At 39.9% G+C, this 15,821-nt stretch overlaps 1 protein-coding gene across 1 annotated transcript; it reads left to right on the top strand.

Moving 5' to 3' along the window:
- The first annotated feature begins 1,072 nt into the window (after positions 1 to 1,072).
- On the top strand, positions 1,073 to 2,504 carry LOC145101713 (uncharacterized). The gene has a single exon (XM_079038989.1). The coding sequence runs from the start codon at positions 1,157 to 1,159 to the stop codon at positions 2,264 to 2,266; it is 1,110 nt and encodes a 369-aa protein (XP_078895115.1). The 5' UTR covers positions 1,073 to 1,156; the 3' UTR covers positions 2,267 to 2,504.
- Positions 2,505 to 15,821: the final 13,317 nt, after the last annotated feature.

Genomic DNA, 15,821 nt, shown 5'->3' with positions numbered 1-15,821 from the left:
ATCACGAGTATTTTAAAACCAAAATAAAAAGTTGTTTTCTTTAGTGGGTACAATTAAAAGTTTAATGACCTAAAGAACAAGTTGTCTGTTATTGGTTGACATTTTAAAACATAATCTCTATTAACTATTTATAATTAATTTTTTTCGATATTTATACATTTGGTCGTTGATACATGTATTTATAAAAAAACATATGGATATAAAGATTGTGAAAACGTATTCACAAAAAACATTAATACATGTATTAAAAACATATGGATAGAAAGATCGGGTAAAAAAATATATTACTTTTTAACAAGAGTAATCTAAACGAATTTTGTAGTCGACTAAAATACGAACACATTGATATAAAGATTGTTAAAATTAGAGATCGTATGAAAAACTTACGATCTTCAATACGCAAGACCTAAGTCAAACCACAAAACCTAAACAAGCAGGCAGTCGAGGCTGAGATGAACATAAGCATCAACAGCCCCAAATACTTCATTGATAATTGTCTCACATAAGATGTAAGAAAAACTAAAGAAATTAGTTAGAAGTACTAATGTATACAAAACTAAAAATAGCTTATTTTGCAAAAAATATATATTAAGGATTAAATGTGTAAAAAAATTAAAATAATATGTACAAAATGAGAAATATTAACCAGTTATAAAGACGGAATTTATACACTTTAACAAGTTGAAAGATAAATATGAACGAAAAAAAATTTAATAATAAAATATGTACGAATCAAAAAATATATTACTATTATTTAAGTCATTATGTGTAAAGATAATTAAATACTAACATAAAATTTTTATACAACCTTACAAAACCAAAAAACAATTTCTCAAATTACAAAATAAATGTTATTAAAGTAATTTTGAAGATGTATTTTACAAAATAAATTAGTTCAAATTTTGGGAGTGTAGATCAGGTCGGTCCAGCTAAGAATGGTGTTACCGGTCACGTGGTATTTCCACCCCACGACAATAATGACCAATCAACTGTCCCATAGTCCCTTAATCGTAATTTACCATAATTTCAAGGGCATATTTGTTCTGAACTTATATATAGCTCCTCCACACTCAAAAAAACAAATGCACCCTTCTTAAACTCACCCTAGTACTGGACTGCATTAAAGCATTGGGAGGTAAAACTAAAGAGAGAGGAAATGAAATTTACCGGTGTATATCTGGTGGTGGTATTATTAGTCGCCGTCTTTAGCTCCACCGTCGTCAACTCATGCCCGCCGTCGGACCGGGAAGCATTGTTGGCGTTCAAGTCCGCCTTGAATGAGCCTTATTTGGGCATCTTCAAGACCTGGACCGGCACAGACTGCTGCAGTAACTGGTATGGAATCAGCTGCGACCCGACTGACAGTCGGGTCAATGACGTTGTACTACGTGGCGAGTCGGAAGATAAGATTTTCGAGAAGGCCGGCCGGTCTGGGTACATGACCGGTTCACTCTCTCCTTCTCTATGTTCGCTGGACCGGCTTACAACGCTTGTTGTCGCCGACTGGAAGGGGATTTCTGGTGAGATACCGGCGTGTATAACTTCTCTCCCTCACCTCCGCATCCTAGACCTCATCGGGAACCAGCTCACCGGAAAGCTTCCTGCCGACATCGGAAAATTAGGGAAATTAACTGTTCTGAACGTCGCTGACAACAAAATCAGCGGTGAGATGCCATCGTCCATTGTGAACCTCGCGAGGCTAATGCACCTAGATCTGAGCAACAATCAGATCACCGGCGTACTCCCTGCGGATCTCGGAAAGCTATCGATGATGAGCAGAGCTCTTTTAAACCGTAACCAAATTTCAGGTAGCATTCCAAGCTCAATCGCCGGCATTTACCGTCTCGCAGATTTAGATCTGTCGATGAACAGGATCTCCGGTTCAATTCCTGCTCAACTCGGTTCAATGCCTGTCCTCTCGACACTCAATTTAGACAGCAACCAACTCACCGGACAAATTCCGGTAAGTCTACTAAGCAACACTGGTCTAAACATAGTGAATCTGAGCCGAAACTCTCTCGACGGCTACTTGCCAGACGTTTTCACTCCACGGACGTACTTCTCCGTGCTGGACTTGTCATTCAACAAATTGAAAGGCGCGATACCGAAATCTCTGTCGTCGGCAAAGTACATCGGACATTTGGACCTCAGCAACAACCATCTCTGTGGTTCGATTCCGATGGGATTCCCATTTGATCACCTTGAAGCGTCATCATTTACCAACAATGACTGCCTGTGTGGATCGCCGCTCATGCGTGTATGCTAGTACCACGACGTCGTATTGTGTTCCCGGTTCATTATTTACCGTTACTTGACGGTGCACTATGTGTGTGTTTTTTTTCTCTTTAAAAAAATAAAAATTATAAAATTTTAATCCAATGTCAGGATATGTTAATATTCGTCAGGATGCACGTGAAGATGTGCCACGTAAGATTGTGTATATCTAAGGACTGTTTTGGTAATTCGCCCTTGCTGGAATTGATCTACTTTAACTTTTATTTGTACGCATGTTGTGCATTTGGTTGTTTGTTGATAATGAGCATCTCATGATAGGGCCAAAAAGGAGGCATATCAATTCACTATTTAACGAAAAAGGTAATCTTTAATAGATTAAAAAACTATATGAAACATAGATATAATTGTAGTTATATTTTTGGAAATATACAAAAAAGTGTTAAAAAAATTTCAGGTTTACTGGTTAAAAAGGATATTCTATTTATGATAACTAAATAATTAAGAACGATCAACTAGCAAAGAGCTAGAATGAACGAACAATTACAAGCAAATATTGAAAATTAGGTTTTTGCACAATGTCAAAATTATGCTAACTTTATTTTTCCTATTGGAAAACCAATCAAAACAAGTAATCATTAGGTGGTTAAAAATACTACTTTTTTATACTATGAGACCGGAAAGCCACAACACATTATTTATCTACCTCCAAAGCATCCACGATCGAAGTCATGACAATCGCTTATAAATCTAATATCTTCATCAGAGTCATTCTCACCGAATCCACCCATAATATAAGCTCACATTAATGACATACAGAAAGAAGAGATCCCACCACTTCACAATCTTCAACCAAATCTAATATGCCACCTCACAACCCAAGAACACATGTCCGATATCTTTCGAATACAGATCATACGAAGGAAAAAGAACCGTATGAACATCAACACCTCTATGTACCAGATTCTCCCTAATAGGATGCCTATTCAACAAAATCTGCCAAAGTAAGACATTAGAAGTGTTGGTGAGTGACTAGAATTAAGTTCAACTGTTAGGATCAAATGCAATTCTATAATGAATAGATTTTTAAGCGTTGCATCAAATAAGCGTGGGGTCACTAACACATATAAGAAAGGAGTTGAATATTATACTTAGTAAAAACTACAAAAGGAAGAAGCATGCATGAGAGATAGGATGTGTGTTTGGCCGACATGACTCGAGTCAATTCCAAGTTACCGATAAGTTATATGATGTAACTGCCGCTTGATGTATGCAATCTGGAGTCCTAATAAGAGCATAAAAGACATGCATTCCAAATTTTCAGTCTTACAAGATCAACCAACCACCAACAATTTTGAAGATGCCCACTTGAGCTGGATTCAACCACTATCTCTGATATTCCATATTTATACAAATTTTTAGGCGATATTTTAATACATTTTAACTAATATTTTGGTTAATTGCAAATATATGTGATACTTATTGAATTAAATTATATTTTGCAGCCAAATGGAACACTCTTGAAGAATGTGGATGTAACACCGTAAATTTTCAAACAAATTTTTCATTTTAAACCCACATAATTCTCACAACACATTTCACAAAAATCCCATTTATTTAATTTACAAAATGCAACTCCATAATTGTTTGATTAATAATCCAGGATCCTCAAAACACAACTCTTTCTCTGGTATGTACAATCAAGTCGCCGCCTTCCCGCGATCCTGAGAGGAACCTAAAACACATATCACATAACACGGTAAGCACGAAGCTTAGTGAGTTCCCCAAAATACCACACATATCTCATTAGCCTCTCAATGCTATACTTTGATAAAACCCTCCGGTCAATGTGTGTCAGTGGGACACCCTCCGGTCGCAAGACTTCGGTGGACCCTCAGGTCCTAACTCAGTAAGCTCAGAATAATACACAACATAAATCACAAAGACATAATGCAAGATATCACAATACTCAATATGTAACACCGAAATTTTCAAAACAATATTTTCATTTAAAATCGTTTATCTCTTTAACACTTTTCACAAAAATCTCCATTTTGTTTAATTTACAATACATGACTCTTTTGTTCAATCAAATAATAAACCAGGATCCTCAAAATAAACGCTTCCTCTGGTGTGTACAATCGAGCCGGTGCCGTCCCGTGATACTGTGATAACCTGAAACACATAACACAAAACATTGTAAGCACGAAGCTTAGTGAGTTCCCCAAAATACCACTTTAACACATATTAGCCACTCGAGGCTATAACTCTGTTGACCCTCCGGTCAGTGTGTCTCAGTGGGACCCTCCAGTCCCAGCTCTATGTGGGCCCTCTGGCCCTAACTCTATGGACCCAAGGGTCCTAACTCTGAATCATGCATATCACATATCACAATAAATCTCAACATATACATAACATACAAATATAGTGGCACATAATACTAAAAACACCACATATAGCACATATTAGCCACTCGAGGCTATAACTCTATGGGCCCTTGGGCCCTAACTCTACGGACCCTCTGGTCCTAGCTCTGTGGACCTTCTGGTCCTATCTCTGATATACACACATCATAAATCACATAGAAATAATGCGGTGCCACACATCACATAGATAACATACAATAACTCTGTCACATAACTCTGTTACCACTCTAGGTAAAGTATATTGAGAAAACTCACCTCGGGTATCTTGGTAAATCTCTGACTCGGTAACGTTGGTCTAGCCTCCGCCTAATCATATAACATAAATACCCTTATTATTATAACTCTCAAAGGCTAGACTATGTCCTCCTATGACACTCTCAGAAGGGTAAAAGACCCTTTTTCCCCTCTCATAACTCAAAAGTCCCCACAATAGGCCATACCCTAAAAGTCAACCCAAAGTCAACTTCCCGGGTTACGCTGCGCGTACCAAATGTGTACGCTGAGCGTACCCGGCTGCATCTCAGAAACGGGGAACGCCACCCAGTACGCGGCGCGTACTGGGATTATGCCCAACGTACTCCCCAACTTCAGCCCCTTAGCTCATGAGGTCTTAAACAGTTAAGACCCACGTCCAATTTCTAGATCTGACCTCATCTAAGCCTCTTAATCCATAAAGTAGATGACTTTATGCCTTTGCATGGCTGAACATGCCACCAACTCCCATAATATTCCATCCTCTAACTCTAGAAGGCTTATTACTCAAGCATGACCTCAAACTAACACTAAAGATGGAAACTTTATGGCTCTAAATCACTAATAGCACTGAATAGGGACAGATCTCGGACCATGGAGCACTTTACACTCATAAAGTCTCCACCTTTGGGGTTTTTAGCCCTAGAAATGGCACATGCAACAACAAATCAAAAGAAGAGGAAAGTTTTGAACTTTATACCTCTAAGTGTAGTCCATTGCTCTGTATATCTCAGATCTAAAATGGCACCTCAAGCTTTATCTTCTATGAGCTCCTTTCCTTCTTCTTCACTGAGTCACCAAAGCACAATTAGCTCCAATAACACTCCCACACTCTAAGGACGATGAGAAGCTCTCTTTTAGGGTTTCACTCACTGATATGGAGGCTGAGAAATGAGCCTTAGCACCCTTTAAATATGTGCATAAGACGGATTAGGGTTTTGCACCTGGGCCGGGTACGCCCGACGTAACTCTAGGTACGCCCAGCGACACACAAGTCACGAAATTCTCTTCTCCTCATACGAAAAATACAATCCAATCGAAGATCGACTCAACTCTGACCTCTGGTGTTTGCTGCGCATATCTCCGGCGCATCTCGCTGACTCTCCCGACATAGACGGAGACCCCAGTCTCGCCCCCGGTTTAACCACCAAGCTCCAAAAACTCAATACTAGGGCTACTCAAGCCTAAAACTCTTCTGCATCATACACTGATCGGAGAACACTTCGTCATCACACTCTCTCACCGCCTGGAGAGTACTATGGCTTCCCGCAACATCACGACAGTCTCTGACTAGTGAGTACTATGGCTCCCCGTAGCACCACAACACCAACTGACTAGTGAGTACTACGGCTCCCCTTAGTACCACGACTCCCTCTCTCTAACTTATGAGTACTATGGTTCCCCGTAGCATCACAACACCCTCTGACTAGTGAATACTATGGCTTCCCATAGTATCACGACTCTCTCTCTGGCTTGTGAGTACTACGGCTCCCCGTAGCATCACAACACCCTCTAACTAGTGAATACTACGGCTCCCCGTAGCTTCACCCTATACTCTCATTCTCATTACAACGCCACACTACGTTCACTAACTCATGCATCGAAGACTATCATAGATAGTTACACACACTTGCCCCAATATGCATCACAATGTCCTGCCTCTACCACTGATTCTCCTACTCCTAGCACCATACATATACAACAATACATTTCCTCTGAACCCCATAAATAATTCCCCATTTCACTCAATTAGCAACTTCAGTGTATCCAAACGCTCAATAGGAATACAAGGAAGGCGCTAACGCTTCAGAACACACTGATGATCCTCCGAAACCCTTTCCTCTACTGCTCAAAATCAAAGCAAGAATACACATACTCGCCCGGGAGTTGGCTGCTCGACAATCTTCTACCCAGACTTCGACCCAGAAGTTCTCAACTGTCCATACCATCATTACAAGCCTTCCACCTGAAATGGCCCTGACCACCACTAGATTCCTGACCATTGACCACCTGCCGTGGAGACACCCATCCTTCTCTCAGACATATACCACATGCATTATCTCGTCCTGCACCTTTCCTTGATCACCAATGACCCTGATCTCATGAATTCGAGCCGCAGGTTTCTGTATCCAACCTCTAACCGCTCTTGCATAAATCTCTGGTTCCCTCAATAAAATACCCGGTTCTCTGTCACACCCCAAAACCAAGAACGGCAGAAACGTTCTGGGGCGGAGGACGTCATGTAATATCAACAACAATGTAAAGTAGTAAACAAGCAACAACATCATCCATTGCATTAATAATATAATTATTATACAAATATGTTCTGTCAAATTTTGATAAACACTAAAGCATAAATCAAAATGAAAGATCAGTCTTGAACAAGCTCCATCTTCCTTTCTCCTTGCATCGGTACTTGTCTATGATGCCCTGAGGATACAAGTAATTTTGAAAGCGAGTATCAGCTTTGAAGCTGGTGAGATCATAAGTATTTAGTGTTTTAATTTGTATGTAAGTATTTGTATGTAAGAATTTGTAAGTCTATGTATTGTAAGTATTGAAAGTGTATATGAACTGTAAGTGTTTGAAAAACCCTAGAATCCCTATGATTCCTACTAGTATATGAAGGTGTCTTCTACCAAGACCTAACTGCTCTGTATGTGTGACTCTTGTAAGAGTATGTATTTTCCAAAGTATAACTATCATTATCCAAAAATATAGTTTCTACATTTCCGTGCGTCGTGTGAATGTTCACGAGGTGAATGTAATGGGAAAAAGAAATAGTACTATGGTGTAGTGCTATTAGAACTACTGCCGTACTAACTACCTTAAACCGGATTTTAGGTTAAGGCATTATGTGATAAATTGTACCATACTATCGACTGGTAACAACGACATAAGAATGGTCGTAATAAGGAATGACGTTTGGCACCCGCAGACCTGCAGATCCTACTGTAGCTAGCAGCGAGGTGTAGGATAGTCAATCCAGTATAGATCCATACACAAACTCATACTATAGACTGGTTACAACGACATAAGAATGGTCGAAAATAATGTATGGTGTTTGGCACCCGCAGACCTGCAGGTCCCGCTGTAGCTAGCAGCAAGGTGTAGGATAGTCAATCCATTATAGATCTATACGCAAACTCACGCTCTCCCTTCAAGAGACTCTGACTACAACTCGGGCCATGTCATTTAAGTCATGCTCCGATTTAAATCACAGTAATTAACGTATTCTAGTATATGTAATGTAATGAACTGTTCTAGCTGTGATGTACGTGCTCTCTACCTAGCAAGTATAGTAATGTAATCGTTCTAGTATAGTTGTATATGTTCTCTTCCTAGTATAGTTGTATATATAATGTAATGAACTGTTCTAGCTGTAATGTACGTGCTCTCTACCTAGCAAGTATAGTAATGTAATCGTTCTAGTATCGTTGTATACGTTCTCTTCCTAGTATAGTTGTATATGTAATGTACAATAATGTTCTAGAAAGTATTGACTCATGAATGAACTGGCTCATTGTATGATATCGCGTTCTAGTAATTGTTCTAGTATCTTCCTAAACTACCCATATGGAAGTTTACTAGTAATCTATCTGGTACGTATGGTTATGGATGTATACCCGTGCTACCCAAGGGCATGGGATGAACTGGAAGGACCTTTTATGACTATATATGTACACATGATATATAACTGATATTTAAACGACCTTCGGACGAGTACCCGATATCCCACCAGACCACATCTCAAGCGCGAAAAGGAAATAGGGTGGATAGCCTTCCTAAGTCTTTTAAACATTTCTTATATAACTATACATATAGAGGGATGCAATTTATAATAATATAAAAGCATAAATAAGTTTTGTAAAACATTTGAAACATAATTATTATTTTAATAAAAGAGCGACTTGATGTCAACCTATAAAAGAATTTGAAGGCATAAGTTTGATAAAACAGTTTAAGTATAAGGAAACATTTGTTTGAAACACAGTTGTAAATAAGTTTGAAAGGTAATGTACAGAGTAAGATGTACAGTGTAATAAGTAGTTTAAAACATATAAAATGTTTATAAAAATCATTTGAAGGAAACCGTTTGGTAAAACGGCTAATGAGTAGCCAAATCTTTTGAATGCTGTATATTAATCACATGTGATTGATATAATAACTAGCGTAATTCTACTTATTAATCGCATGTGATTGATATAATAACTAGCATGATTCTACTTGTATCCCCCCATAAAACATTTAAAAGTAGTTTAAAACATTAGTTAAGGGGTATGAACTCACCTGCAGTAAGTGACTGGAATTGAACGGACTGTTATCGTACGGAAGGATCAGACAAGTGCTTGGTGTCAAGTGAAGACATAGACACACACAATGATCCTAATTACATATGAAAACATATGTATATAAATAATTAGTGATTAAAACACTAATTATACAAGTAATAACATTTAAGCGCGAGGAAAACACTTTTGGTCAAGTGCTAGGAGGCTAATGGGTTGCAACAAAGGAGTGCAATGCCCCTAATGGGAGTTTAAGGTCTAATGACCATATTCATTGGAGTTTACGGCCCAGGGGAGTAAACTCCTGGCCGTAAACTCTCAACCAAGGCTTGAAATGGTGCTTAGAATTATTACAACTCTAGTGGTGAATTGTTTCAAGGCTATACAAGTGTTTAGGTACCATATTGACTCCTTTGGGGAGTTTACGGCCCAGAGACCACATTCCCTTGGAGTTTACGGCCGTAAACTCCCTTGGGAGGGTTTTGATGGTGTTTTCAAGTCTCAAACATTTCTAGGAACTAAACTAGGCTCTTGTACTTGGCTTTAGAAGAGTTTAAGGCACATTTGGCACCATTTTATGGAGTTTACGGCCCTGGAACCTTTTTGGCCGTAAACTCCCTCACTCATGGAGTTCTAAGTGTTTTAACTAGTCCATAACTCATTTAGGTACATGCCCAAATTTGTCTCTTGGCTTAAGGAAGGATTTAGGGTGTCATTTGACCCCTTTTAGGTGTTTACGGCCCAAGAGTTTGCTAGGCTATAAACACTTTAGGGTACTTGTCCTAATTTAATCTAAGCCTTAGGAAGTGTTTCAAAGCATTTTGGCACTTAAATCTTGGAGTTTATGGCCTAAGAAGCTCCTTTGCCGTAAACTCCCTTCTAGCCATGATTCCTAATTGTTTTGTGGTATAAGGCATGAATTGGAGGCCCCTAGTTCGAGTTCTAAAGCTTTGAGGGTCATTGGAACCCTTTAGGACCTTAAAATGGAGTTTACTCCCCAAGAACGTTCTTGGGCGGTAAACTCCCGGATCTCACATATTTGGCATGTAATCTATGTTATTAAGCTTATAACAAGAATTATAAAACAACTAGAGAAGTATACTTACGATTTGGGATAAAAACCCGAAGATCCGTGAGAGAGAATTTGGCTTTTCTCTAATTGGAATTCAACTAATGAACCAATTTGGTTAAGAATTCTATTTATAGTCCTGAGATATTTTTGGCAGAAAATATTTTTATTCCTGGAACGAACTCTAATGTCCTAGAGTCTTGGAATAACAGTGTTGCACAAAACCCTAGTGCATCCACTCTCCTAATATTTCCTTAAGTGTAAAAATCCTGAAAACTACCAAACTTATACTTGAAATCTGAGTTTTCACTGTAACTGTTCTACATCTATTGGCTTGATATGGTTTGTTCAGAATGGAAATTTCGGGTTGTCACATCATCCCCCTGTAGAAGGGAATTTCGTCCCGAAATTAGAATTTAGTCAAGGAAGTACGAACGAATGATCGAGTCGTGAGGAGGAAACTTCCTAATCGATTGGTGCTAGCGCACTTAAGTGAAATCGGGTTCTCGGTTGGAATCCCAACGAACCTTCACTATCGGGCGACAGCGTTTCTTCGTCCGCTTGACCTCTCGGTCAAGGGTCATTACGATTCTAATATGAAGGCGAGGATCTCGACGAGTGGACTTACAAGAGTCCTAACGGAAAGGTATGGTTCCACGATCGAGATGCGAAGAGTAGGATGTATGTTACTGAGTTCGCGGAGTAGGTCTAGTTTGTGCGAGGCATAGGACCAATTCTGATAAGAATCTCGGAGGTCCTATCTATATTGGATTTAGCTTTCCACGCGATACGAAGCGTATTAAGCCATTCTCAGAGTGAGTTAACCTAAAGAGCTTGGTCACTCACTTGGAATTCCAAAGGTTCCTCTTCTTGCTTAACCTCCCAGTCAAAGGCCATCCCTTGCTGGGTCAAAGTCGTACGGGTTTCTGTAGCTTGCGAGGAGTTCTGAATGAACTAACACGGTAGGTCGGTAAGACCTAGAATTTGGCGAAAGATTGTCGGCGTCTGCGGTGTCGATAAATGCTCAATGATTTTGACAAATTGAAAGAGTGCTCAAAAATTTCCCACATTACTAACAGTGTATCATAGAAATTTGACTCTTCAATTTCAAAACTCGTGCCTAGAGAACTTCGCTAAAGTTCCTCTGTAGGAAGTGTCTCCATGGGTTTTCTTCTTACTACGAGGGTAGATAAGTAAGTCATTACATGGAGAAATGACGAATTGATCCAAGTAAGAAAAATGCACCCTATTCATTTAGCTTATGAAAACTATGGGCGTATTGGTCCTATCCGAAGGGTATCACTACGGACTCGAAGTGTCCGCATCGAGTTCAGGAGATAGTCTTCCGGACATCTTTCCCTAACACTCGGACTGGTGATATTCGGATCTCAGGTCCATTCCTGACAGTAATTCTTTCCTTGCGTTTGCTCAACCATTTCATCTATGCGAGGCAGAGATAACGGTTTCTATGAAAATCTTGACGGAGTCCTTGATATCCGAGGCACATACGTTGCAATCCGTCGATCTCTAGGAGAATATGACCGGGGTTCTCTAGGGTGAGAAACCTAGTCCTCTAATTCTATTTCTGTGTAGTTCGTTAAGTTGTCCGGACTGTTCTTGTATCTCCGTAGGTGTTTAAACTATAGGGCGATCTGTTTACGAGAGTCGTACTGGGTTCTAAGTTTGTTCACATGATGATGTGATTACTCGTAGGCTTAAGCAGTCCTCCGTCCTGAAGTTCATATTAGAATTCATACATGGTTTTTAGCTGTCTACTGCTATATTCGGATCTTGGAAAAATCATAACTTCCTCATACGAAGTCAGAATTCATACATGGTTTTTGTGTACGCTCACGGTTTAATGTTATCTATAACTTTGATTTAGATACCTAAGGCTAAATGCTATCATATTGAAACTTTGCGTTTTCCGTTTAATCGATGTTGTCGGTTTTGTCGGAAATCTTAGAATGGTCATAACTTCTTCGTCATAACTCGGATTTTAGTGTTCTTTATGTATTTGGAAACCTTAAGACGATATCTACTACATAGAGTACTCCAATCAGAGCTTTTAAATAATTCATTTATCGATGATATTCCTATTACATTCCAAAGAGGTTACAAGACTCGATTTATAATGCCCGGAAATAACGGGTTGTTATAGTTAACCTTAAGAGCTTGGTCACTCACTTGGAATTCCAAAGGTTCCTCTTCTTGCTTAACCTCCCAGTCAAAGGCCACCCCTTGCTGGGTCAAAGTCGTACGGGTTTCTGTAGCTTGCGAGGAGTTCTAAATGAACTAAGACGGTAGGTCGGTAAGATTGTCGGCGTCTCCGGTGTCTATAAATGCTCAATGATTTTGACAAATTGAAAGAGTGCTCAAAAATTTCCCACATTACTAACAGTGTGTCATAGAAATTTGACTCTTCAATTTCAAAACTCGTGCCTAGAGAACTTCGCTAAAGTTCCTCTGTAGGAAGTGTCTCCATGGGTTTTCTTCTTACTACGAGGGTAGATAAGCAAGTCATTACATGGAGAAATGAAGAATTGATCCAAGTAAGAAAAACGCACCCTATTCATTTAGCTCATGAAAACTATGGGCGTATTGGTCCTATCCGAAGGGTATCACTACGGACTCGAAGTGTCCGCATCAAGTTCAGGAGATAGTCTTCCGGACATCTTTCCCTAACACTCGGACTGGTGATATTCGCATCTCAGGTCCATTCCTGAAAGTAATTCTTTCCTTGCATTTGCTCAACCATTTCATCTATGCGAGGTAGAGATAACGCTTTCTATGAAAATCTTGACGGAGTCCTCGATATCCGAGGCACATACGTTGCAATCCGTCGATCTCTGGGAGAATATGACTGGGGTTCTCTAGGGTGAGAAACCTAGTCCTCTAATTCTATTTCTGTGTAGTTCGTTAAGTTGTCCGGACTATTCTTGTATCTCCGTAGGTGTTTAAACTATAGGGCGATCTGTTTACGAGAGTCGTACTGGGTCAAAGTCGTACGGGTTTCGGTAGCTTGCGAGGAGTTCTAAATGAACTAAGACGGTAGGTCGGTAAGACCTAGAATTTGGCGAAAGATTGTCGGCGTCTGCGGTGTCGATAAATGCTCAATGATTTTGACAAATTGAAAGAGTGCTCAAAAATTTCCCACATTACTAACAGTGTGTCATAGAAATTTGACTCTTCAATTTCAAAACTCGTGCCTAGAGAACTTCGCTAAAGTTCCTTTGTAGGAAGTGTCTCCATGGGTTTTCTTCTTACTACGAGGGTAGATAAGTAAGTCATTACATGGAGAAATGACGAATTGATCCAAGTAAGAAAAACGCACCCTATTCATTTAGCTTATGAAAACTATGGGCGTATTGGTCCTATCCGAAGGGTATCACTACGGACTCGAAGTGTCCGCATCGAGTTCAGGAGATAGTCTTCCGGACATCTTTCCCTAACACTCGGACTGGTGATATTCGGATCTCAGGTCCATTCCTGACAGTAATTCTTTCCTTGCGTTTGCTCAACCATTTCATCTATGCGAGGCAGAGATAACGATTTCTATGAAAATCTTGACGGAGTCCTTGATATCCGAGGCACATACGTTGCAATCCGTCGATCTCTAGGAGAATATGATCGGGGTTCTCTAGGGTGAGAAACCTAGTCCTCTAATTCTATTTCTGTGTAGTTCGTTAAGTTGTCCGGACTGTTCTTGTATCTCCGTAGGTGTTTAAACTATAGGGCGATCTGTTAACGAGAGTCGTACTGGGTTCTAAGTTTGTTCACATGACGATGTGATTACTCGTAGGCTTAAGCAGTCCTCCGTCCTGAAGTTCATATTAGAATTCATACATGGTTTCACAATCACAATTTCGGGTATACGAGTCGCATATAATTAAGGTTGAAAAGGTAGTCGAATAACTGATTCTTCTTTAAGCTCACATCCCATCGGGGAAAAAGGAGTTAAAGTGGAATCATCAATTCTAAACCTGTAGAAGCTTGATTATATATCACTCTTATGTATACCATTCCTCAGTGATAGATCAATCGCATGAATCCTTGGATTAAACTTGACGTACTGCACGAGTGGTACTTCGGGGATTTCTTCGGAAAGAAAATAACTAAGTGGTACTCTGGCATGAGTACTTCGGTGTTCTGATATGACGGCTTTGCTGGGAAAGTGATCTAGAAGAAAGAGATGTACGTAAAAAGCTGTTTTCGTGAGGATCAAATTTAATTGAGTCGTATGATAATGTCGGAATCATACTGAAACTTAAAGACATTAGATTCGAACATAAGACGATTACAGACAAAACACAACCGTGCAACCATGAACAGAGTTACAATACTTTAGATTTACCACAAGACTATTGCTGCGAATAAGATATACTACAAAAGACAAGTATATGCAGCACGAGAATTCCTATACAGACAGGATCTCGCAAAAGGTAAGACTCTAGTTGCACTAGTTCTAGATAGTTTATAAGTCTGTTACAACGAAACGCCTTAATTACATTAACATGGTTTCCAGAGTAGGCTCTCCTGCAGCTGTGATCCTGAGAATCTTCCCATCAGCACCCGAGTTCTTTGTTATCGGGCAATCTTTCTTGAAGTGCCCAATTTCACCGCATTGGTGACATATCTGGACAACACCAATATTGGTGGTGGAAGTGAAGTGTCGAGTAGGAGTTATGGGGACACGGGTTCTTTCCTTGATTTCCTTCTTCGGGTAATCCCTCTTATAATGCCCAAACTCACCACAATTAAAGCAAACTAGGCTTGCCCCAGTGGTGGAGGTAGTTCTACAGAAACGAGCAATGTGCCCTATCTTGTTGCAATTATCGCATTGCAAGAATCAGCACATTCCCTCATGGTGGTAGTTGCACCGGTCGCACTTCGGGAGTGTTCCTTTCTATGGTCTGCTCGGTACTGGGATGGCAGAGGTTTGTGGTTGTTGCCTGGCAATTCTATGAAACCGTTTGCGTTCCACTTTGGCTTGACGTTTTCTTTTCTTGAACTCCGAGTTGTTGTTTTGGGTGGTGGCGACTATTACTATTTGTTGATTCCCCGGATCGTTAATACGATCGGGATTGTCAACTTCTTTTTCAGCCTTGTTTGCGTTGGCAGTTCTGCGGTTTGCCAGGACTGCTGTCACGGTAGCTGTAACGGTGGCTTGAAAAGTAGCGACGTCCATAGGAAAAGTAGAGGTCTTGTTGCTTGGCTGGTTGTTTCCGGATGACGACATGATCATGTAACAGGAAGGTAAGGGGTTTGTGAGCGATTCTGGTTGACCTGATGTACTTAGATTGTTCTTGAAAAGAGTAAGAGTATGATCTCGAAAGTTTGACCTGCATCCCTATGATGCAGTCCTAGTAAAGAATGAACGTATGTTCGCGAAGGTTTGACCTACATCCCTATGATGCAGTCCTAGTACGGAATGGAAGTATGTTCGTAGAATGGTCTCAAAATGTTTGCTGTGCAAGCCGAGGTATCGTGGGTTGGTGAACAACAAGATCCAACCACTGAAAGAGACTTGGAAATGTCTCCGGAGATAAATCA

The sequence above is a fragment of the Lactuca serriola genome, chromosome 1 (genome assembly GCF_051521515.1).
Source record: "Lactuca serriola cultivar US96UC23 chromosome 1, Lser_US96UC23_V15, whole genome shotgun sequence".
Classification (NCBI taxonomy): domain Eukaryota; kingdom Viridiplantae; phylum Streptophyta; class Magnoliopsida; order Asterales; family Asteraceae; genus Lactuca; species Lactuca serriola.
The sequence above is the reverse complement of the archived record's forward strand: the minus strand, read 5'-3'. Positions and strand labels throughout refer to the sequence as shown.